Consider the following 24,404-nt stretch of genomic DNA (forward strand, 5'->3'; position numbering starts at 1 on the left):
TTGTGCAGACTGGCTTGTCTTTATAGTGGTGCCAAAAATGGTAATCTGTTTCGGTTCCAGCAGGTTATAACTTGATGCATTCAAATTGTAATAGTTGGGTACAGCTAGGCACACCCAGTTCAGAAACCTACAGATTTAAACTTTTGAAATATTCTGTAATTTGCTAAACAATCACCCTGAAGTTGTGAAAATAGACATTAAATTGTATACAGAACATTTCTACAAGCTTCTTGCAGAATGTTGCTTCAACACTTGTAATCCAGTCTGGAATGTTGCTAAAAGAAACAATCTCTAGAACTTGCAGACCAGTCAATATTTTGACAGGTACAGAACATTCCAAAATGTTCTTACTTAAAAGATGTAGCAGAGCAGAAGAAAAATATTGGTTTCAGTGAAGTGATATTGGACTGGTTACAATCTGGTTTAAAATCTAGTCTACCATTGGTCAGTTTCAAATTTGAGAATGAGTGTATCAGCCAATTAAATCATTTCATTTTAAAAAGATTGATCGAGAGTTAGTCATAAGGGGAGATCAGAGTATATCTAAAGAGCATTATAAAATGATTTTTTAATTAAAGTAAAGAAAAATTTCCTCTGACAAGAATGTAGACTGATAAATTTTGAAATCAATTTTACATTAAAATAAAAATGGAAAAAACAAACACTATTAAATACATATATCAGTATATTGTAGTAAAACAGTTCTAATCACAAACAAATTAAATAAAGATGATTTAATGGTATTAATATACTTATATATAGCTTGAATTACATAGATTGGTACTCTTTTTATATATTTTTTAAATGTGTTGTTTTGTGAGAAGTTTTCTTGCAACATTTACAGAATGATAAGATTTTTACACTAAACTGTGCTGAATTTGTGTAAATTTAATGGACTTGCCTTAAATACATTCCATTTAACTGATATCATATGATAATGAATTTTATAAAAATCCACTTCTTTATGAGATATTTATTCCATTTTCACTACAAAAAATGCCAGTCCTTAAGACTGCATGGAACCCTTTTAGAATATTTAACCTAAATAAAATCAATTTTACTTTGGTCATATTTCTTTCGCATTTTCTTAAACTGGAGAAACATGTAAAAGAAATTTTCATTTACAGAAATGCAAAATGATTAAAGTTAAATTAAATTATTCTGTGATAAATCTTGATAAAAATGATTTAGGTCGTTTTGATCTAAACTTAATGTAGGAGAATTTTGTGTGTTATGTGTGCTTTTGAATACATTGATAACGAATTTCACTTTTTTGTGTCAATAAATAGATAAGCACAATATTTAGTGTGAATCACTCACTCTGGTATTAACTGATTGATTCAAAATGTTATCTATCACTATAATATGTACTAAACTTTAATTAAAGCAACTGCATGCCTCTAATTTAAGCAAATTTTCATGAAAATTTTGAAAATGTATTTAAAAGTAAAATATTGTGAAGTGAACAAAGAAAATAATTTACACATTGCAAATGGCACTTACAATCCTTGTAAAATCCAAGTCAGTAATACCAAAAAGAGGTCAAAATATGCAAAAATAGCCATTCATAATACAGTGTAGAAATATGGTGATAAATACCGCAAAATCAGTCATAAATCGCACAGAACATGTAAATTATACCTGATGAATATTGAATCTTTTACTTGTCTTAAATTTTAGCACAAGTTTGAAATATTTTGGCTCATCTGGAGGCATGCAGCTTTAAAACACACAAATGACTTCACTATACTTATTTGGTGCTTATAGAAACATTATGTTTAATCATTTTTCTTATTTTTGCATAAAAAATGAAGAATGATTGAAGTTGCCTCATATTTGGAATTGTATATTAAGCCTCAATCATGAAATCTTATCAGTCGATAGTAAACTGAGTTAAAATAAGTCAGAGGCTTGATGACTCTTCCACCTGACCTTATTCTATTATTAATAACCATAGCGAAATCATTTCACTCTAATCATTAGCACTCAAATTTAATATAGATGAATAGTTAGTTTGTTTCTAATAGATGCACTTGTACACTAAAGTCCGTATTAAGTGGCTATACCCTCCCTCTGGTGGGCGGGGCCAGTTCTGGCTGATTCGTCCTTCCATACATGAGGATTGACGGAAAATTTTGCCTTATATGCAGGAGTAAGTTGCGAAAGTCTGTCAACTATTTGATTCAACTCCTCTTGCGACAATTTTCTCCGTCCGATAAATTTCTGATCAAGACCTGGAATTATGATGTTTGTTTTTACTTTTGCCGGTTTTATGTATTCAAATTTCTTATCCTGTAAATCGACCCCTCCTCGACTCGAAACAGTTGGTTTAGTCATACGTTCCGTTATTCCTTGCATTTCATCTTTCGATACTTTCTGGTCACCGTAGATAAAATTGGTGTACTCTCTCTCTAGTCCAGCCCCTCCAGAACTTGCAACAGTAGGACGGGTAACTCTGCTAACGATTGTATCTAGTTTTTCCGAAGTTACTGTTCCTGATCCATAAACATAATCCTTGTTCTCGAACTTTTCTGCGATGTCCTTACCGCCATTACTCGATATGGTTGGTTGAGCAATATGTTTGATATTTGGAGTACAGGTCCTTGATCCGTAGACGTAATCTTTGTTTCTAAAAATAAAAAACAAAAATAGGAAATAATTTTATAAGTATGTTTCTGAGATTAGGAATAGTTATGTAAGTTAAGGTACAAGCATGCATCTGCTACAGAGGGGCATCCCTGGCTGAGTGGTTAAGTTTGTTGACTTCAAACCACTTGCCTAACCCCACTGTAGGTTCAAGATGCGCCAGAGTCTTTGGATTCTTCATGTGAGAAATCTAACCAGATAGCTTGCAGAATGTCTTTGGTCCTTAGCTCAGGTGCCCATTTGTGTCTTAAATGATATACATAGTGGCATGTGAGGTCTTCCTTCACCAGTAAAGCTGCAACTCACCATAATTATGACCTTTAATGTGTTTGTGTGACGAAAAATACCCAACCCAAAAAAAAGTCTTATATATGTTGAGTCCCTTCAGAATGGGAGGTAATGCATATTATATTAAAATTGTCTACCTGCTAGTATTATATATATCGGAAGGTCAGGGGTTAATTATAACTCTGATGCCAGGTTGTATGTGAAATAATGCATGGAGGGACACTTTTAATGTGTATTTCCCCATCAGTAAAACTGGAAAGCCACCATATGACCTTAACAGAGTCAGTGTGACTTATATACACCCCTACCCCCCCCCCCTACCCCCCGCCACCTAAAAAAAAAAAAAAAAAAAAAGAAGAAAAAAAATCTGACATAAAAATTTGACAATGTTCTCTATATACTTTGATATTTATCAATGTTTCAAGATAGGTATCACACTCTAAATTAATGGATTTTATTTGTAAAATAATCTTGATACCTCTTTATACGCAAATATATTAGACTTAATCACTTCTGAAATATGATATAGTAATCTATGTACGGCAATCAGCAATTAAATTTACAGTGTTTGAGTTACTTGAGTTCAGATTTAAAAGAGTCAAGGGCCTGAGACAGGAACATTTTTACTTCTTCAGAAAAGGAATAAATGAATTTTATAATATTTGAATAATATTGTTTTATAGCATGTTAGATGTAAATGTTTTATGTACATGTAGAGAGTAGAGCTCACTAAATGTGAAATCATTTGTCATAAAATTGTAAACAGAGAGGTCATTTTGACAAATGCATACAAAATACTAAATCTAATTGCCAAAAGCAAAATTTAAAGAAAAAAATGGTTACGGTAAATTTGACCAAAAAGTATTATTTTTTTTGGAAACTATAAAAGTACAACAAAATTTAAAAAAAGGAAACTTTTGAAAAATTAGAAAAATAATGGGCTTTAATAAGATGTAATTAAACCAGTTTTTTTCGGCAGATAAATTGTTGTTTGTCCTAGCAGCCTGTCTCTTTCCTTTGCAGAGTTTTCAATTTTAAGTGCTTCTCTTAATTTTTCAAATTTTATCTTTTTACTTTTTAGACCTTTGGACTTCAGTGGAGTTCCTTTAAGGAAGTGCACACTGATTAAAGTTGGTTGCATAGAAAAGTTATTATTTATGTATTTGCTGTTAGTATCTGATAATTCCCTATTGAATAATATTGTTAAAAAATCTTCCTTAAAATGGGAGTGGTCTTTACTCATCAAATAGTGTACTTATTAAAAGATTTTAATTTTGGAAAAATGACAAGTGTTTAATCCAATTAAAAATGTTTATTTGATTATTTGCCATAAAGGACGTACGTGGCAGAAAGAATGTAAACAAAATTGCGTGTGCACCCAGTGAATATTACAATGCAATTTTAAGTTTAAAATAAACTTATTGTTTATGTATTTTAAAAAGTCAAAAATTATATATTTTTGAGGCTTTATGATAGAAAATAAAGAATCTTTCTTTATTTTGTTTTTACCAAATTTCAACAGGTCTTCTGAAAGTTTTGTGTTTGCCAGAACAGATAAAAGTCAGCATTTGGCTTTTAATTTTTCTTATCTCTTATATATAGTGGAGACAAAAGTCAATTTTGGGTCTTTAAAGTTTCTTTCATTGGAGGAAAAATTCATCTTTGGGCCTTTAAAGAATATATGGATGAACATCTTTAAGTCTTTAATATTGCCTTAATAAGGTATTACAATGAAAGTGATCAGACATAAAACAGTTTGGCAAGGTATTTGACTACCATGCTGTAATAAGATGCTAGTATCCATAACTCAGCAAAGGTGGGTTTTTCCGATCTATTCCCCAGGGTTCTAATTTACCATCATAACATCTCAGAGCACTACCCTTCACAATGTCATTCAGATAATAGTGTTTCACTTATTATCGATATATTTATCAAATGGTTGTCACGATATAAAAAAACCTAACATTTTTTTGCGTACTTCCGGAGTATCTCTACTCTAAACGTGCTTATTAAGCTGGTTACTTTTATCATTTTGATAACTACCGGTATAAACATGTATTGCAATTGGATTAAAACCATAGAAAATTTCAAATTTAAAGCCATAATGATCCATTATACAGTTTCCTTATTAACTGACAATTTTTCAAGACTTACGTTTATAATCAATCCATGAATACAGTGTAATGATGGTGGAAAAATAAAAACACCTTCAAATTTCAGGCTCTCTATAATTGATTACGGTTGTAGAAACCGGTGAAAAAAAACACCTTCAAATTTTAGGCTCTCCATAATTGATTACGGATTTAGAAAGCGGCAGTGCGAGGTGTCAATCTAACTCAGTTTGATGGTAGCCACATACTGTTCGATTTTTTAAACAAGGTTTTAGAGTAATCAATGTTAGAATGACCAGGAGACATAAACTGTAATAGATAAAGTAAATTTTCCCATTAACTAATTGGCCTATATCAGGTTATCACGAGATACCAGTGTACATCTTTATTTGGAAACTGTATACTTAAAATGTAGCCGTGTCATGACAAAACCAACAAAATGGGTTTGCGACCAGCATGGATCCAGACCAGCCTGCGCATCCGCGCAGTCTGATCAGGATCCATGCTGTTCGCTATCAGTTTCTCTACTTGTTATAGAGTTGTAAGCGAACAGCATGGATCCTGATCAGACTGCGCGGATGCGCAGGCTGGTCTGGATCCATGCTGGTCGCAAACCCATTATGTTGGTTTTGTCATGACACGGCTCAAATGTAGCTTGCTAATCAATGTCGGTAGCTTCAAACATTACTGCATGGCCGTGTATAATTAAAGATTGTATTGATGAACCAGTCTCCAATCAATGATAGACTGTGTCACAATGTTTTCAATGGTAATTTTGAAAAGTAGACTGTGTCACCATGTTTATTTTTTTATTGTAATTTTCTTAATTAACCTAAAGCATGTTTAAGTGACAACAACATCATTAGAAGATGGTGGTAATGAATAACTTTTATCACATACCCGTGCAGCTTTTGTGACTCAGTATAAACAGTATTTATTGCACGGCCGTGCATATATTTTGACGTAACATAATTTGTGTGACGCGTTAAGGCGGGCAAATGATTGCATAAGACTATAAGCTGGTCATTGAAAAAATAATTCTTTTTAGTCCCCTACCAGTCTGTCCGTACGAACCCAGAGGTACTAGTCATATTGTGCCTGTAACCATTCACAATGCAAACTAAACTTTGAATGCATTATTACAAAATAGGACACAGTGAATTTCATATTATAATCACTGAAATTTTTATATCTTTTATTCAGACCCATTAGAACAGCGCATCACTTATAGTGCAGCTAGCTAGCACACATTGATAGCACCACATTAAAATTTTTACGGCCCTCTCTTATACCCGTTTTCACGTTTAACATTTCCTTCCTAAATAATTAGTTCTAAAAACAGTCGTGTGAAATCAACATATTTACAATATACTGGTATTTGACAAAATCAAGCAAAGGAAAACAGGTTAGCATTTTAATGGGTCTTTATTTGGTTCTGTTCAAATATCATATATTTGTATTACTTTATACAATTTAACACCAAGTATAATAAATAGTTGGAAAAAAAAATTGACAAAAAGAGTATTAAAGTCATGTACAAGCAGGGTATAATAAATATTTTGAAAAGAAAACGTTCAAATAAAGACACAATTTATAGCATACCCTTGAAGAATTAAAAGAAGTTATTTTATTTTTCAAAAGCCCTGTTTTTAAAAGTTTTTATAACTGTGTAAATAAAGGGTATTCAAAGATAGCAATGTCATAAGGATTTCGTTATTTGTTACATATTTCATTCATTTTAAATCTGTGCGTAAATTAAACGCTTTTTACGCTGATATACTTTTGTGTCTGATACCTAACTTCTACATTATTAAAGTTAAACCAAAGTTAGAAATATAATTTGAAAAACGTCATATTTTCAAGTGTAAAGCTTGGGAAAAAAATTGTTCATTTTTTGTCACTTTCTCATATTTGAAATTATGGTACTAATATGATTTTAAAATAAAAATAATTTAACTTATATATCTTCCTTTTTCATGATCATTTATAACGCTTCTTTGGGCTTATCAAACTGTATCTTAGTTTAAAATTAATTAATTCTTCAAGTCACACAGTTATGATTTAACTAATTGTATTTTAATTTATAATATTCACTTTTTTTAATTGAACATATAAAGTTAATAGTTACTTGACTGCGTAAAATTTATTTCCACTTAAATTTCTTTTTAATATATTTTTTCTTGTAAATGTTAAAATGTCAGTAGAAGTAAAAAAAATAATAAAAACCCTGCAAAACTGAGAAAAAGTAAATCCAAAAATTTAATTTTTAAAAATTTTGATAATTAAAAGAAAGTATTAATATTTAAAAAAAAAAGTAAATATTAAGTATTTACCTGAATTTTTCTTGAAGATCTACGCCCCCTTTGCTGGCATGGGTTGGTTTTGTCACTCGTTCAACAATAGCGTTAAGTTCATTGTGCGAGACCGTAACGCTGTACTGGCTTGTGATGTACCTCGAGCTGGCACCAGTGCTCGGCCGAGTTGTCGCTGTTGACCTGCGGGTTTGAGCCGAGCGTGGCAAGCTCGCTGATTTTTGTCTATCGGTGTATGATGGATCTGGTGGGTCGTCAACGATAAAATTCTTCTTCTTTGATGGTTCCATTATAATCCAAGGCGTAGGTTTAGGAACTATTTGATACTTTCTCGGAACCGAGTATTTATTTCTTGGCGTTGTTTGAATCTTAACTTTCCTTGAAGATTTCGGTGTAGACGAACCGCTCCTTGGTGTGCTTCCTTCTGATCCTTTATATTTTAATATTTTTGGTCCGGTTAAATAATCCGGGTCTTCAACACACCATAAACCTTTGACATGTCCCCTTGAGCACGGACGAGGATTTGGAGTTGCTACACGTTCAACGATTTTATTTAACTGACTTGACGTGACCTGGTGCCAAGGACCTAACACATGGAAGTGTTTGAGTTTACCACTATTCAGTAGATACAATCTTTCAATAGTATACAGGTACTCCTGATCGCTCTGTGTTAAATACTCGAAATCTCGAGGGTTTAATGTTGGTGTATTCATGATTAAATATTTTTATGGCTTAATTTAATTTAAATTCTCTTTGTATTTGTATAACAGAAGTTTATTGAGTAGAATTAAAGGTATTAAATGCAGTTTTGTTGGTAGAGGGGAAATTTAAGGTAATACAGACTTAGGATATTTTCAAGACTTTTGCTTTATGGTGGCTTGAACCTTGTAATCCCCTCCTGATAAAACAAAAATCAAGTGAATTTCTTCAGCATGTCTTTATCGGAGGATTTTAACGCTTAATCGTTCCTGTCATAGAACCATTCTCCATATGTCGATCATACGAAAATCCCAGTCTGTAACGCGTATTGAATAACAATTGTATAAAAGCTGAATTAGGAAAGATTTCAATTAAACCCCTCTGCAGAAATGCACTTCACTTGCAGGGGAATTAATGCGCATTAAACTTTATGTTATGCCAAACTGTCAGCAGTTCTATAAGGGAAAAAAAATAATCCTCTGTATCAGCTTGAGAATATGCAGACTTTACAACTTCTTCTTTAAAGCAGTTTGCTTCCTTTTTGGTTTTAAAAATATGCGTGCTTCTCATTAAAAATTTCATTGAGACTTTTTCTATGATTTCTTCAAATTCCTTATTTTAGCAATAAATTTTTCTAAAATTATGCTTTCAAAAGGTCTGAGCATATTTAGGTTTGATGTAAAGTGTTCACTCCCTTCAGCTTTCATCAAAAGAGTTCACTCCCTTTAGCTCTTATCAAAAGAGTTCACTCCCTTTAGCTTTTATCAAAAGAGTTCACTCCCTTTAACTTTTATCAAAAGAGTTCACTCCCTTAAGCTTTTATCAAAAGAGTTTACTCCCTTTAACTTTTATCCCTTAAGCTGTTATCAAAAGAGTTCACTCCCTTTGGCTTTTATCAAAAAAGTTCACTCCCTTTAGCTTTTATCAAAAGAGTTCACTCCATTTAGCTTTTATCAAAAGAGTTCACTCCCTTTAAGTTTATCAAAAGTGTTCAATCCCTTTAACTTTTATCAAAAGAGTTCACTCCCTTGAGCATTAAGTAAGCATTAACTCTGTTGTTGTAGTCCAATGAATTTTCCAATCCTGAACTGTCTTGTATGTCTTCAAATAAATTGGTATAACCTATGAATAAAGACAAAAAAACCCAGTTTTTATTAACTCTTAGAAAATGTTTAATTCAAAATACATTTATATATAGCCAATATATAGGTGGCACTGTTGGCTATTCAAGTCAGTACATATCAATGGTTGATTGCAAAACTGAAGTAAGTTTTATGAAATTAAGATGGACTCACAACAGTTTGCGATCAGCTCTCGATATTTTGAAATTTTCCCTGAAAAAAATGAATGAATTTGTCTAGAAGTTCATTGCAGCATGCCTACAGATTCATGCTAATTTTCATGTAAAATTTTGGAAAAAGTATCTAAAAGTAAAATTATTTTATAGTCACCTAAAAGCAACTTACACATTGCAAAATGACACTTACATTATTCATTCTACGTAAATTAAACAAAAAGCGGTGATGCAAAAATAGTCTTACTGCATTTAAGTCACAAAGTTAAGAAATATGGTGATAAATACGTCAAAATCAAATCATTAATCGCACATAACATGTAAATTATAACTTGAATCAATTAACTTTTTAAAAATCTTAGTACTCTTTTCTCTTGGAATATTTTGGCTCATCTAGAGGCATGCAGCTTTACTGTGGTAAGAGTTATCGGTAAATGAAGAAAATGACCATTTGATATACTGCGTACAGGACTAATGTCTTAATAGTTATAATTATTAATTTTAAGTTGGAGTTTAAGTGGAGGATTGAACTTCGACCACTTGATTTGGGAGTCTAAAGGGTTATTATTTATAAGTAAATGATGCATTTTACTATATTTTTTTAAAGCTGAAACACATTACAAGGACTTCCACTCAAGTCAGGGAAACTTAGCTAATTTAAAAAGCATGAGATATGAAATTCTTACAGAGATCAACTACTGAAAAATAATTATGAAAAAGATAATTAAGAAATATACATTAACTCGATCAGAATTAGATTAAAAATCAATATTTGGGTGTGTTTCTTAGCTGGATCGATTAGAGTTAAATTAGCGTTTAAATGGTTTTATTTTTAGGTAATTTTTCAAAATAAAAATGATTATTCTTAAAAAACAGAGTGAGCAAATGATTTGAAAGTCTTTTACACAATTTATTTAATGGTACACATCTACATCAAAATGAAATGGTATAAAAAAAATCTGGGTAAAAACAATTTGTCATAAAAACCTCAGTGAAGTCGGGCTTTTACAAGAATATATTGATAGTTTAAGCATATGGGATAGGAAAGGAATAATAATTCACTGAGTATCATAATTTTGATAATATAATATTATAATAATAATAAATATAATTAAACAAATAAGTAATGAGATAAATAAGTAAAGATAAAAACAAACATTTTCTATGATTAGATTATAATTGAAGAAAATTCTACCTTTAAATCGGTATAATTAATTTAGTAATCCAAAAATTATTGAAACATTGAAATTTTACACATTTTCCTATTGTCACAATAAAAAATTATTATCAAATAATATAATTAACGTTGTGCAGACTTTTTTTCAAGCATAAATGGATCTAGATGCTTGAAATTGTTAGTTTATATATTACATTTGGATATTTGGTGATTGATATCAGATTTAGATATAAAACAATAGGCATTATTGAAATGTTTGATAATGACACGGATTAGATGATAATCTAGAAGATTAAGTTATATTGGAGGATTATTGTACTGTCTGTTGATGCAATGCCAGATTATTGTATGAAATAAAGTAGAGAATTTTGTATCTAACAGATCACATGCTATTATGATTTAATTGATTAATGCCACACGCCAGTCCAGGTATATGCTAATTTTTCATGAAAATTTTTTTTATTTTTTTTTATTATTTGGTGACAGTTGCAGGTTTCAACCCTTAACTTACCAAATTTTTTAAAGGCCCATTATGCCTCAGAAATACTTTTGTTATTAATTTTTCAAAGGCATTTTATTTTTGATGTTCGGTTATATTTTCAAGAAAGTTATGAGTACTCATTGGCCAATCACCGGATTCCTCTTTTTCTTCTGTTGCTTTTTGGCAATTAAAGTAAAGATAATTATAGTGATTTGTACAGAAGTCAAAATACTACTTTGTTCACATTCTGCTACTTTCATGACCATTAATTTCACATTCAGTGCTACTTGCTTCAGGTGTCCAGCATCTGACACATTTTTAAACCATTACCCAAACAATATAAAACTCATATTTGCCCTTTTTACAGCAGGAAGTACTTGACATAATGTACCTTTAAATGTGTCTGTATGAATTTTTGGGATATCAAGATGAAAATGAAAAGTTTATGTAAGCCAACAGTAAAGATTGAGCCGTTCAGACCGCATTGATGTGCAGGCTATCCTAGCTCAATATAGGTACTGACAAAGGCAAATCACATCTGGTTTCAGTAGGTTGACGGTTAAGGTGAATCACATCCGGTTTCAGCCAGTTAATAATTAAGGTGAATCATGTCAGGTTTCAGCCGGTTAATGGTAAAGTCAAACCAGACACACTGTGTAGATAATATAACTAAAATATCAAAAAAGAAAAATAGAGCTGCGAACAGCAACAGTCATTTTAATTTATACAAATGTAAATGTTTAACGTGACTGATTGTGGTTTTAAGTAACTCAAATTACTATTAATGCTACTATTCCCATTCAAGGTGAGATATAAATTGATAAATTGATACCCTTTACCCCATATTTTGAAACAATTGGGCAAGAAATCTCATATTTGTTTTGACGTGTTTTTGGCACTTGCCTGGATGTTATTTAATCCACGTTGGCCTCTTTTATTGTCTACAAGATATCACAAAACTGGTACCATGCTCATCCTATTTAATTTAGATTAATCTGCAAATTGTAATTAAAAATCGGCAGATTGTTTTTAAGTTTATTGTTAAACTTAAAATACACGGATTGTTTTAAAAACTTTAAATCTGCATTATTGGTTTTTTTAAATGAATATCTGCAGATTTTTTATGAAAGTGAAAATCTGCAGATTGTTTAAAAAAAAGAGTGTTAATTTGCAGATTGTTTTATAAAAGTATAAATCTTCATATTGTTTTTAAAACTTTAAATCTGCAGTTTGTTAAACTGATTTTTAAGGCATTTTTCTACTACAGTACATTCAAAGTTTTCAGTTTCAGAAATGCAACACTTGAGCTACCATTACAGTTAAAGAGCATGGTCAGATGTCTGGCTTGACTCCATACTGTTGTGACAAACTTTAAGGCTTATTTGATAACTTTCACATGAATTACATAAAATAAGTACATTTAATGTGCTTGAAAAATGTTGATAAAACACAACTGATTCAGCCATTATTTGCAGGAAACATTCAAGTATTCTAAAAATTTCAATTTTTATGTTTTAGGCATTTGGACCTCTTCAGAGTCCCTTTAACAATTTCATCTGAAAAAAGTTCAGTATCAAAAGAAACAAAAAATAAAAATGAACATTGACTGAATGTAGACATAACAACTTATATAAACTTATATAAAACGTAAGAAAAAATTGTTTGATTGAATTGACACCACTCCTGTAAGTATGACCATTGTACAATATATCACTCAGTATAACAAGGGATAGTTCTTGACAACTCAATTCAAGGTGTTATGTCCATTATTTGTAATATTGTGGAATAATAGAAGCTCAGGAAACACTAATCCAGTTTCCATGGCAACATTTATACTTACAATACAGAATTTGCTTGCTTTTTTCTCAAATGAATGTATGGCGTTGAGTTTCTGAGTATCATATTTTTTTTCATCTGACTATTAATATAGTAATGGAGGTTTTTTTTCCTTGTATTTTTTTGTATAATGCAGTGTTTATGGTTGTTTTTTACAAACATTGTGTCTTAGATTATTCTGAAATTTTTTTTTCTTTGTAATTGTCTCCCTTTATTAAACAAAATATTAATGATATTCAAGGTAAAAAAATAAGAAATTTTTTATACCAGGTCAAGGAATGATTGGTAATAGTTGTCCCCCTTGATTTACCTGGTACCCATGTTTAGATAACGGTAGTTGTCCTCCTTGATTTCATTATAAGTTGTATTCAGATCAGGAAATCATTGGCAATGTTTGTCTCCCATGCAGGTTAGAGCCATGTTTAGGTCAAGAAATGATTGGAAATAATTGTCTCTGTTGATGAAACTAATGGCTACATTGTTTGTTTTGGTCAAGAAATGACAGGCAATAGTTGTCCCACTTGATTGGAATTGGAGGCAAAATTAGGTCAGGAATTTAGTGGCAATAATTGTCTCCCTTGATTAAAGTGGCAGCCATGTTTAGGTCAGGAAATCAGTGGCAATAATTGTCTCCCTTGATTAAAGTGACAGCCATGTTTAGGTCAGGAAATCAGTGGCAATAATTGTCTCCCTTGATTGAAGTGGCAGCCATGTTTAGGTCAGGAAATCAGTGGCAATAATTGTCTCCCTTGATTGGAATTGCAGGCATAATTTGGTCAAGAAATCCTTGGCAATAATTATCTCCCTTGATTGGAGTGGCAGCCATGTTTAGGTCAGGAAGTCAGTGGCAATGATTGTCTCCCTTGATTGGAATTGAAGGCATAATTAGGTCAAGAAATCCTTGGTAATAATTGTCTCCCTTGATTGGTGTGGCTGTATTGAGCTAAACTCCAATCATGGGGGGCAATTACTGTCACTGACAATTTTATTCAGTATAATTAAATTCATGTCAATGAGACTTCAAGCAAATGTGCTCATTGGTTTAACTATGGTACATAATTTGTATGATAAGGAAAGGCTGTCTTGTGCAATTATGATATTTGATATCAGGATGGGTCAAAGCAATGCTATAATAGTCATTTCTATATATATAGATTGAGATATACAGTATTCTGGCACGCCTGGGAATTTCTATTATAGTCAGGCAAGATTTACATCAATTATAGTAATCATTGAATATGTGTCCAAAATTTAATTTGGTCAAAGATTACTCAAGTTATTTAAATAAATCAAAGTGACCTGAATAAATAAATTGATTTTTTTAAAGACCCATAGTGACTTTGATGTCTTTAACTGGTTTTATTTAAATGTGGTGAACCAATTAATGGCAATTGAACTGTATGTTCTCATCCAGTTAACCCTTAAACCACTGATCAATCAATTTCTTAAATGAACTTGTCCAGCTACCAATTTTTGGAACAGTCCATTATCAATTTTACGGGATATTGAGAAGAAAATTTTAAGTTTGGCAGCCAACAGAATAGAGCTTGTTCAGATTGCATAGATGTACAGGCTCGTGAGAAGAAACCCAACTTAAGACCAGCCTCTGGGAGCGAATTTCATTCTTAAGACCAATTTTTTAAAAGAATGGAATTTGAAGGGTGTACCATAAAACACATTGTTTAAAAATCACATAATTGTCATGAAATATTTAAGCTGTAGTAATTATATTACTAATAGTAAAATGAGACCACCCTGCAATTAAGACCACTTTGGTAAAGTCCTGTTGGTGGTCTTAATCAAGGGTTTTTACTGTATAATGACTTGCATGTGATCTTTCTAAGTCTTATACAAACCTAAAGATCAACAGGTTGACTGTCTGAGACCTGTGCCAAAATATCTAATTTTAAAAACATGACCTTCATTTTGTAATCCAAATAAACATTGTGTTTTTGAATTACCTGTATTCTTAAACATTGAATTAAAAACCACTTAAGAAAATCAGCTTAAAATGGATTTGCATTGACGTGCATTTCGCATAAGTTCAAGTTTTATCCCTGAGATAGGTTCTTGAGATTTGGCACGCGAATGTTACATTTTAATATATTGTAAACTAGCAATTCAGAGCTGTTCATTGACTTAAAAGAACCTTTCAAGTCTCCATACAAGAATTATGTCTGTACTTAGATTTCAAGTGGTATAGAAAGCCCTTTCTTGTTCTTTTTGTGGGTTGGGGGTTGATTGCTTCATCTCAAATCTTGGACCATTTTTTCCGAGTTAAGATTCACTCCATTGAAGATGAAAAATTTATTGAATAAAACAGTAAAGAATTAAATGTCATGAATCCAACAGGGGAAGTAACTGGCTATAATTTTCATGCAAAAATAGTTCAAGAGTAAATATCCCTTAATGTAAGGAATTCATTAATACTTAACATTTAAAAGGCATGACATTGTAAAACAAAAAAATGATCTATTTTTAAATGTATAGATATTTAATTTTTCTAATAACAGTTGCATATTTTCATTTCAAATAATAAAATTCAATAAGAAATAAACAAAAGATCTGGTCAGAAAAATTGCCTAAATTATACATACTTACAAGAATCCAGATTAAATGTACACTAATCAGAATCCAGATGGAATGTACACTTACCAGAATCCAGATGAAATATATAATTACCTGAATCCAGATGGAATATACAATTACTAGAGTCCAGATACAATATACAATTACTAGAGTCCAGATACAATATACAATTACTAGAGTCCAGATGAAATATACAATTACTAGAGTCCAGATGAAATATACAATTACTAGAGTCCAGATGAAATATACAATTACTAGAGTCCAGATGAAATATACAATTTTTGGAATGTACAGTTACTAGAATCCAGATGGAAATTAATTATTAGTTTAAATTCGCAATTATCTCACTTCCCTGCAGATATATAGGGTCTTTGTTAAAATCACTCTTTTTTTAAAACCTATTTAACTTGATGTTATCCACAAATATACTTATATGGTACTAAATGTCTTAAATTGAACATCTAGAATAGATGATTTAGATGCTCGACTTTCAAAAGGTTCGTTTATCTCAAAGTATATACCTATAAAGTAATTTATCACAAGATATTTAGTGAAATTGATAGGTAGACTGTCATAGGTTAATCTCTCTGTAAATCCAGGCTTTATAGAATGATACAATACATTTTGAGACAGTTTTAGGTCTCCAGGTAACTTCTAGGATCCTGCAACCAGGTGTGTGAATTTATTATATTTAGGCCATGCTAAATAAATTAATACTTTAATACATTTTTTCTGAATACATAATTATTGTGTTTAAAAAGAAATAATTACCCTGCGCTTCCAAACCTTGTCCCGAGGATCCCACAGCCCAGTCTCATCCCATTCATTAGGCTGATGTAACATATATATAGCTTAACAGAAAGTCTTTGAAAAGCTCTATAAAATGTTAAACTGTCTTACTGAAGATGTTACCAAAAGCAAAACAACGATGCTGTAAAAACTCAGACACATAATTATATGGAGTGTAATCAAGATATAATCTATCTAACCCTAACTACGTTTAACATATCAATTTAAAGCAGCCTTCAGTTTTTCTTAATGTTAAATATGTTATTTTTAGATTAATCGTTTCAGGTTATCGTCAAATCAAAAAAATCAAGGTGGATAATGATATTTGCTGCCAATAAAATACATAAAAAATAAGGAAACCCCAGGATAAATTAGGAAAGTGGTCAATTCGATTTTAACTAACAAGCCATGTTTTTTTTATTTATATAATATAAACATAATAATTATGTCTATAATGAAGTGAATTATATATCAAGGGTTGACTGCAAAACTGTTGTAAGTCATTTATTTCATATAATTTACTATAGTTTTGCGGTTAACCCTCTCCATATTTTGACAATTTGCTGATTTCTAATGTTGATAAGTGTTATAGTCTAGTTTAATTAAATCACTTTACTTGTGCACTTGACGAAGTCATTAATAAGACTGAAACATATTTTTAGATTTTCATAAAAATAATTTCACATGAATCTAGGGACATGCTTCTTTAATTAAGTTAAAAGTTAAAGGCCTTTTAGGGACTTAAAAATCAATTTGAATTTATTTTGTTTAGGTTTGTTGAACTTGACTGTTTCAAAAATTAATTTGTAAATAATTAAAACTGCCACTGATGTTTTATTCACTCATTTGTACATTTTCTGATAGTTAATTCTTGTTCAAATTTACTTAATGTATCCGTTTATATGAACCTAGGGTAAAACTTGATAACTTTGTTTGAATAAGTTTATGTATTTAAGGAAATGCAAAAATCAAAAGTAAATCCATTAATGGGTAAACGATTTGTATTTGCTACTTGAATGTTTATCTATCACTATGATCAAACATCTTATATTTGATGAGATGCATGTTTTACAGACTGGTTTAAGATAACAGTGAAGATAAATGATCCAGACTTTTATAAAAATCTGAAATTTGTAGTCCAGTCTATAAAAGCTACAATATCATTGGTCAATTTCAAATAATGCTTTAATAAACAACCAATCAGATGCTGAGATGCTGGAAGTATCAGACTGGTCCTCAAATGTTATTTGAGATAATTCATGATTTTATAGAAAGATTATTAAATGGTATTTAAATTTAAAATTGAATACTGCCCATTTAACTAAATTCCTGGTTTTATATTATGTTTTTTGTCTACCAGCTTAGCTCTATAGGAATAGCATGGTGGATTTGTTCCCCACATAATGCAGGGGGGCGCTCAGGTTTGATCCTTGGGTGAAGTGAAATTTCTCTGTGACAACTGATCACAAAAGTCATATAATATTGATTAATTTTGTCTCCTGCTGTTGTTTTATAAATCATGCAACTTGTAGTAGGTCACTTGTGTAGATGTTGGTAATTACCAGTTAGTTACCAGTTAGTTATCCAGAAAAAACAGGCGAATTAACTGCCTAAATTATAATGACCAAAAGGGTACCATTGAAATTGGCATAATGACTATGAGAATCAAATGAACAAACTATTTGAATAAATTATCTTTTGGAGTAAAGATATTTAAACAAAACAGAAAGCAAGTAGTTAAATTTTAAATTGTAAATATCTTGTTGACAGTAGACTTTTTACTAAACAGCGATTAAACTAATTTAAAATAAGTCTATTATCTAAGTTACCTGAAATGTTTGAATCAGTGACTTAAAGAATAGAATAAGTAATTTCAAGGTTTGAATAAGTAACTTTATGGCTTGAATAAGTTACACTTTAAGGTTTGAATAAGTAACTTTATGGTTTGAATAAGTAACTTTAATGTTTATATTAGTAACTTTATGGTTTGAATAAGTAACTTAATGGTTTGAATAAGTAACATGGGGTTTGAATAAGTAACTTTAAGGTTTTAATAAGTAACTTAATGGTTTGAATAAGTAACATCATGTTTTGAATAAGTTACTTTATGGTTTGAATAAGTAACTTTAAGGTTTATATAAGTAACTTTATGGTTTGAATAAGTAACTTAATGGTTTGAATAAGTAACATGGGGTTTGAATAAGTAACTTTAAGGTTTTAATAAGTAACTTAATGGTTTGAATAAGTAACATCATGTTTTGAATAAGTTACTTTATGGTTTGAATAAGTAACTTTAAGGTTTAAAAATAATTACAAGACTGTTTGAACATGATACCTCAAGATTTTGAATATTTAGTAACTTTAATTTGAATGATATGCTTAAAATTTGAATAAGTAACCTCAGGGTTTTGAATGAGTAACTTAAAGGTTTGAATTATAAACTTACTTAAACTCATCCTGTAATTTTAAAAGTGTGAATAAGTATATCTTGATGGAAATTCATAACACATGACATAAAGGTTTAGAAAAAATACTTTCATAGATTAAAAAAAAAATAGACTATAGAATTTGATGAGGTTGGTACAAAAAAGTATAAAAAAAATATTTAGAATATTTAGAATCAAAACAAAGAGTTTATAAAGCTGTTTAAGTACCTTACACAGACTTACCTTTTTGAAAGACTAAAATCTTTATGATGATCAAAAGTTATGGCAAAATTGCAATTTTTATCAAACCCTTGTGAAAAGAATTCAATTTTATTAAGTCCAAACAAAAAACTGTTTTATGAAATAAAAATGTACTTACCTGTAAAAGAAACAGAACTCTTGTAAATATAAATGTATTATTTTTACTTCTAAATTGCAATTTGTATAAAATCCTTAACAAAAAAGTAATTTTATCATATATATAAAGTTTACTTGCCTTTTATATGATTAAAATCTTTATTATAAATTATAAGATATTATTTATACTTCTAAATTGCAATTTGTGCGAAAATCCTAAAAACAACATTATTTTCCTTTTCTATTAAAATCGTAACAAAATTATTATTATTAATTTGATCTTGAATCAAAGCAAGAAATAAGTGTTTTCCATTCACCTTTATATGACATGGTCAACACAGATATATTACAAAAACAAACTCTACCTTTATTTAGTTTATTAATTTGGATTTTGATACTATACAAACAAATCAATATCTCTCTTTGATTTGCTGTAGAAAAAATAATTCTTACGAGAAATAAATTTTTCATAATAAATGAAATTTTATTTTAAAGTTAGCATGATCAATGGAAGGATGTTACTGGAACAAATATTAGCTCTGGTACAAACAAAACTTTACCTTCAATTACAGTAGAAATATAATTTATAGCTTCATAATGTGAGTTCACAATGGATTAGCCAACATGTTGCACTTATTTCTAAAACTTTACCCCCAGATTTGCCGGGAAAACCCTAAATATTCTTAATTTCGGTGTATTATATAAGTCTTTTTAAATATTCCAAATATAACAGGGACAATTCCTAGACAGAGTAGTTAAGGTTGTTGACTTGAATCCACTTGCCCCTTATGGCTGTGGGTTCAAAATCTATAAGGTACTTTGGATTCCTTTATGTGAGGAAGCTATCCACCTAGCTAATGGAACATAAGTGCCCATTTGTGCCTGAAATATTGCACAGAGGGGCATATAATATCTCAATCCTTCGCAAGTAAAGCCGGAAAGTCGTCATAATGATCATTACAGTGTTGGGGTAATTAAAATCAAACAAACAACAATCTACAATTCTACATCAATAAAATACAAATGATAAATACAAGTGTTAAATAAGGAAATCCATTATATAGAAATTATACCTTTGATTGTGAGAATTTCCTTTGCTATTCAAACTTCAAAATATAATCAATCTCGGAATTCCGTGTCCAGATGTCCTGCCAAAACCACAAAATTTTCCAAATACAAAGAAAAAATGTGTAAAATTGTTTTCTACAAAAATTTAAAGATTTCACCAAACTGCAGGAATGGCCGTGATGTCACAGTTATTTCATTTTAGTATAATGTTTGAATTAAGTGACAGATTATGCCATTGATATGATATATTGTCGTAAAAACCAACTTCAAATATCTCTCTACAAGATGTGTGAACAACAAAAATAAAATATTGCAGTTTGACAAGTACGAGTTTATTATGACTTTTGAAAAACTACTTGATTTTTTGTATGCATGTTATTTTACTATCTTTTATAAAAGAATTTTTATATTTGTGTTACTTTTTTTTTTCACTTACATGTTCTTATAACTTCAGAGTCAGAGTTTTTTTCAAATATTCTATTCTAATAGTTTCTCATTAACTTTAAAAAAAATAAATTATAAAAAAATGTTTTAGCAAAGTTAATTTAAACATAACACTTTTGATAACAATGAAATAGTTTTAGTATTATATAGATTGCTTTTAAACCTTTAGCTGCTCAATTTGTTTAATGTAGTATTTGAATCTGCCACATGAAAATTGATATGACACTATGGCTTAATTAAGATTCTTTCTAAGTGACATAAAAATTCTTTCTAATAAGTGGCATTAGAATTTTTTCCAAGTGACTTAAAGATTCCTTCTATTAGTGACATAAGAAAATTATTCTTTCTAATTTAAGTGACTTAAGAGTTCTTTCTAAGTGGCTGGTGAATTCTTTCTAAGTTAGGGATTTGTCAAGCTTGCCTATGAAAGTTTGGAGGTTTTGCTCATGTGCCTCCTTCAAATAAATGTTATCCAAAACTCGTCAAATGTGAGTTTTTCCAACCTAATCCCCCAGTACAAACAAACTTTTACTGCTATAGCTTTACGGAGCCCGTTTAACTGTTCAAAATAGTTTTGTCAATCTGTTAGCTTATTTTTGAAGCTGTAAGTTTGTAAAAGTAGGCTTGTACCCTGGATTAACTGAAAAAACCCAAAAGTACTCTTCATTCTGGAATTAGTTGATTCTCCTTGGAATACAGTAGTGCATCTGAGGTATTTTTCTGCCAGTAAAGCTGCGGATCAAATTTTCATGTAACTAAGAGTGCAACAGTAATTAAGTAATAAATATTGAAGTATATAATGCATTGCAGTGAACCCTTATTGAATTAAATGATTTTTTATGAAAATCAATGTAAAACTATAAAGCTTCTGTTTAATATATATTTTAATTTCATCCAATTATTTTTGGGCAAAAATTGGGACTGTCTGAATCATCTAAAAATATCTAGATATGCTCATGTACCAGTTCATTGTTTGTACATTCATTCATTTGTTTGTTTGTTCATTTGTACTCTCCTTTGTTTATTTGTTCTTTCCTTCATTCTTTCCTTTGTTGATTGATTGATATATTGATTGATTAATTGATTGATTGATTGATTGAAACTTGCAAGTACGACATAAGACAGTTCCCATGGTCTTCACAGCATTCTTCTTCAATGGACCCATGAAGTTTCTCTTCTCCTCGATGGTCTGGAAAAGTCCATGACCAAACTTGCTGGAAGTATCAATGAACTTCAGACAGATCTTCTCCATCTGTTTTCTCCTGTCTGATAGAAGATTCAATCTGTATTATTTCTAGTTACAATTCTTCTGTGTCAGAAGGCTCAAGAAACATAATCAAATTTTGATTCAATAAGTTAAAGCTGATGATTCAGCAAGTTTTCCAATCTAGTTGCCTGCATGGTTTTTTTTTTCTTCTGTGTGACTGTTATTGAAATGTCGAGGAATGTGTCACAAGCAGGAATTGTTTTCTATTTTCAGGAATTTGAATCTATTTACCAGCAGTTTTTCCCGCATGGAAGTCCCAAGAAGTTTGCCTCATATGTGTTTAATATATTTGATACAAATAAGGTAATTTGAAATTTGATTATTTTCTATACAAGTTTAACTGGTTGTTTAACTATAATTATGACAAGTGTTATAAAGTAGCATCTCTACATATGAAATAAATCTGGTAATCATAAATGATTTTGTTATGATGATATTATTTACCTTTAAAAGCTTTTATAAATACATACATTTCACAAAATTTATTACCTCCCTTAGTTTCAATTTTATCTAATACATAGAATTCACAAAATTTATTACCTCCCTTAGTTTCAATTTTATCTAATACATAGAATTCACAAAATTTATTACCTCCCTTAGTTGCCATTTTGTTAGGGTCATGCATTACTTCCCCTGATTGCTATTTTGTCAGGGTCATGCTTTCTCAATGTATTCATTATATGCTTAAGATAGTTACAAATCTGAGTTTGAGATTATCTAAAACAATTCAATAATGTTTATATAACATACATTTGAACTTTTTTTGATGATCAAGTGGGAGATTTCTCTTCAAAAAGAGGGAAATTTTAGAATTTGCAATAAACAAAGAAGGAAATTCTGACATCAAAATAGGGAGATTTCTTTAATTTGTGAAAATACCCCTTATTCTAAGAAAAATCTTCGAAAATATGGCTGAAGAAAGTGTAAGTCTCCCACTAAAAGTGGGAGAGTTCACATGTATAATATAAACTAACAAAAACTTTTGTTATATTAGTAACTTAATAATTATATTATTTTCTTCACAGATGATAAAAAATTTATTAATTAATCTAAATAATATGAATGCATTTTAATTTTTTATTGGACGTTCTCTCAGATTTAAGATTTAAATTTTTTTTTATTTGTATTTCAGGATGGTATGATATCATTTAAAGAGTTTATTTGTGCCTTGTCTATAACCTCTAGAGGAACACTTGATGAAAAACTAGATTGTAAGTATTTTTGAAAATAAACAACATTGTAATCTAACACTATCAGATTCTGTTTCGAACCACAAGCATACATGTATGTTAGATATTTTTTCTTGCATATTCTACTATGTTCCATCATATTTTAAATTCTTTACCTTGGTAAAACAATTTTTTCCATGGAAATTTATGTCATATTTCAACTGAAACTATTTTCTTACAACAGCTTATGAAATTACAACTTCATTCATAAAGGCAAAATTATGTCATCCTAAGCTAGCAGTCTTATTCTTAAATACACCAAAATTATGTCATTAAATGATGTCATTTTAATGCCGTTCATTGATAGAATACGCTAAAATGACGCAATTGTATAGCATGTGACTCATCTGGCACCGCCCATGCCAGATGAAATTTCCGGTATGGGTGGGACTAACGGAAACACCAGTCTGATGTGCAAGAACTATCAAAGTATTTTTATACTCCAGGATTAGATTGGTAAAACCCACATTTGCAAAGTTCCCGCAAACATCTTTTCCGGGAATTATATTCCAGGGATTCATAATTCAAATTGACATGTTTTGCTTTATTCCAGGGGCGTTTAGCCTATATGATGTTGACAATGATGGGTTTATCACTCGTACAGAAATGATCGACATTATTGATGCTATTTATAGCATGGTCGGTAACCTAATCGACTTGCCTAAAGATGAAGACACACCGGAGAAACGGGCCAACAAAATATTTCAACAAATGGATATGGTAAACCCTGCTTTACTTTAATGACCTATCAATTTTTAATCATTGATTGACAGTTTTATCCTGCCAATCATTCTGTTTATTATATACTTATAAATGAAATATTGAGAAATATTGATAAAATAAAATGCGTATTTTCATTTTCCGTATTTTCACTGTAAAAATTTATTTATCACTGCAGTGAAACATATTTTCCGTATTTTCACTGGTGTGTTGCCGGACTAGTTTCTTTTAAATTCTGCCAGTACACAAAATTTCAGGGAAAGTCTTGCAAATTTTAATGTCAAAAAGCAGAAAAATGTATATAATAAACAAAAAATTCAAGTTCTTTCTATAAATACATGATTTATAATAATCTTGTGGCATGAAAATTACCATATTTCACTTGTGGCTACCGCCACTCATGAAATATTTATTTTCATACCACTCGATGAAAATAAATCATGTATTTAAAGAAAAAACTTGAATATCCTCTATATCTTTAATTAAAATATTTCAATGCACGCAGGAAAATGTAAGCACATGAGAAAATTCAAATCCTTGTAAAGGTTTTAACTGGAGCCATTTGGTATTCGACAGCTCCAGACCACTGAGCTTCCTGACACAGTGAAAGGTTTTAAAGGCCCATTATGCTTAAGAATTGCTATCATTTTTAATTCTCAAATTTTGTTTCA

General features: G+C 30.3%; 2 protein-coding genes across 3 annotated transcripts in view; one reads left to right on the forward strand and one right to left on the reverse strand.

The window, feature by feature from the left end:
• Positions 1-24,404, forward strand: part of LOC132749270 (neuronal calcium sensor 1-like) — a 50,282-nt gene that overhangs the window by 25,264 nt on the left and 614 nt on the right. For both annotated transcript variants that reach the window (XM_060738991.1, XM_060738992.1), the window contains exons 4-6: positions 21,998-22,087; positions 22,917-22,995; positions 23,567-23,733. In XM_060738991.1, the coding sequence (XP_060594974.1) occupies positions 21,998-22,087; positions 22,917-22,995; positions 23,567-23,733 (336 nt within the window). The remainder of the gene's footprint in view (positions 1-21,997; positions 22,088-22,916; positions 22,996-23,566; positions 23,734-24,404) is intronic.
• On the reverse strand, positions 99-8,887 carry LOC132749275 (uncharacterized). The gene is made up of 2 exons (XM_060738999.1): positions 7,379-8,887; positions 99-2,629 (listed from the first exon to the last, which is right to left on the reverse strand). The coding sequence occupies exons 1-2, from the start codon at positions 8,068-8,070 to the stop codon at positions 2,053-2,055; spliced, it is 1,269 nt and encodes a 422-aa protein (XP_060594982.1). The 5' UTR covers positions 8,071-8,887; the 3' UTR covers positions 99-2,052.

Source organism: Ruditapes philippinarum, unplaced genomic scaffold (genome assembly GCF_026571515.1).
Source record: "Ruditapes philippinarum isolate M1 unplaced genomic scaffold, ASM2657151v2 ctg4163_1_1_1_1, whole genome shotgun sequence".
NCBI classification, from domain to species: Eukaryota; Metazoa; Mollusca; class Bivalvia; order Venerida; family Veneridae; genus Ruditapes; species Ruditapes philippinarum.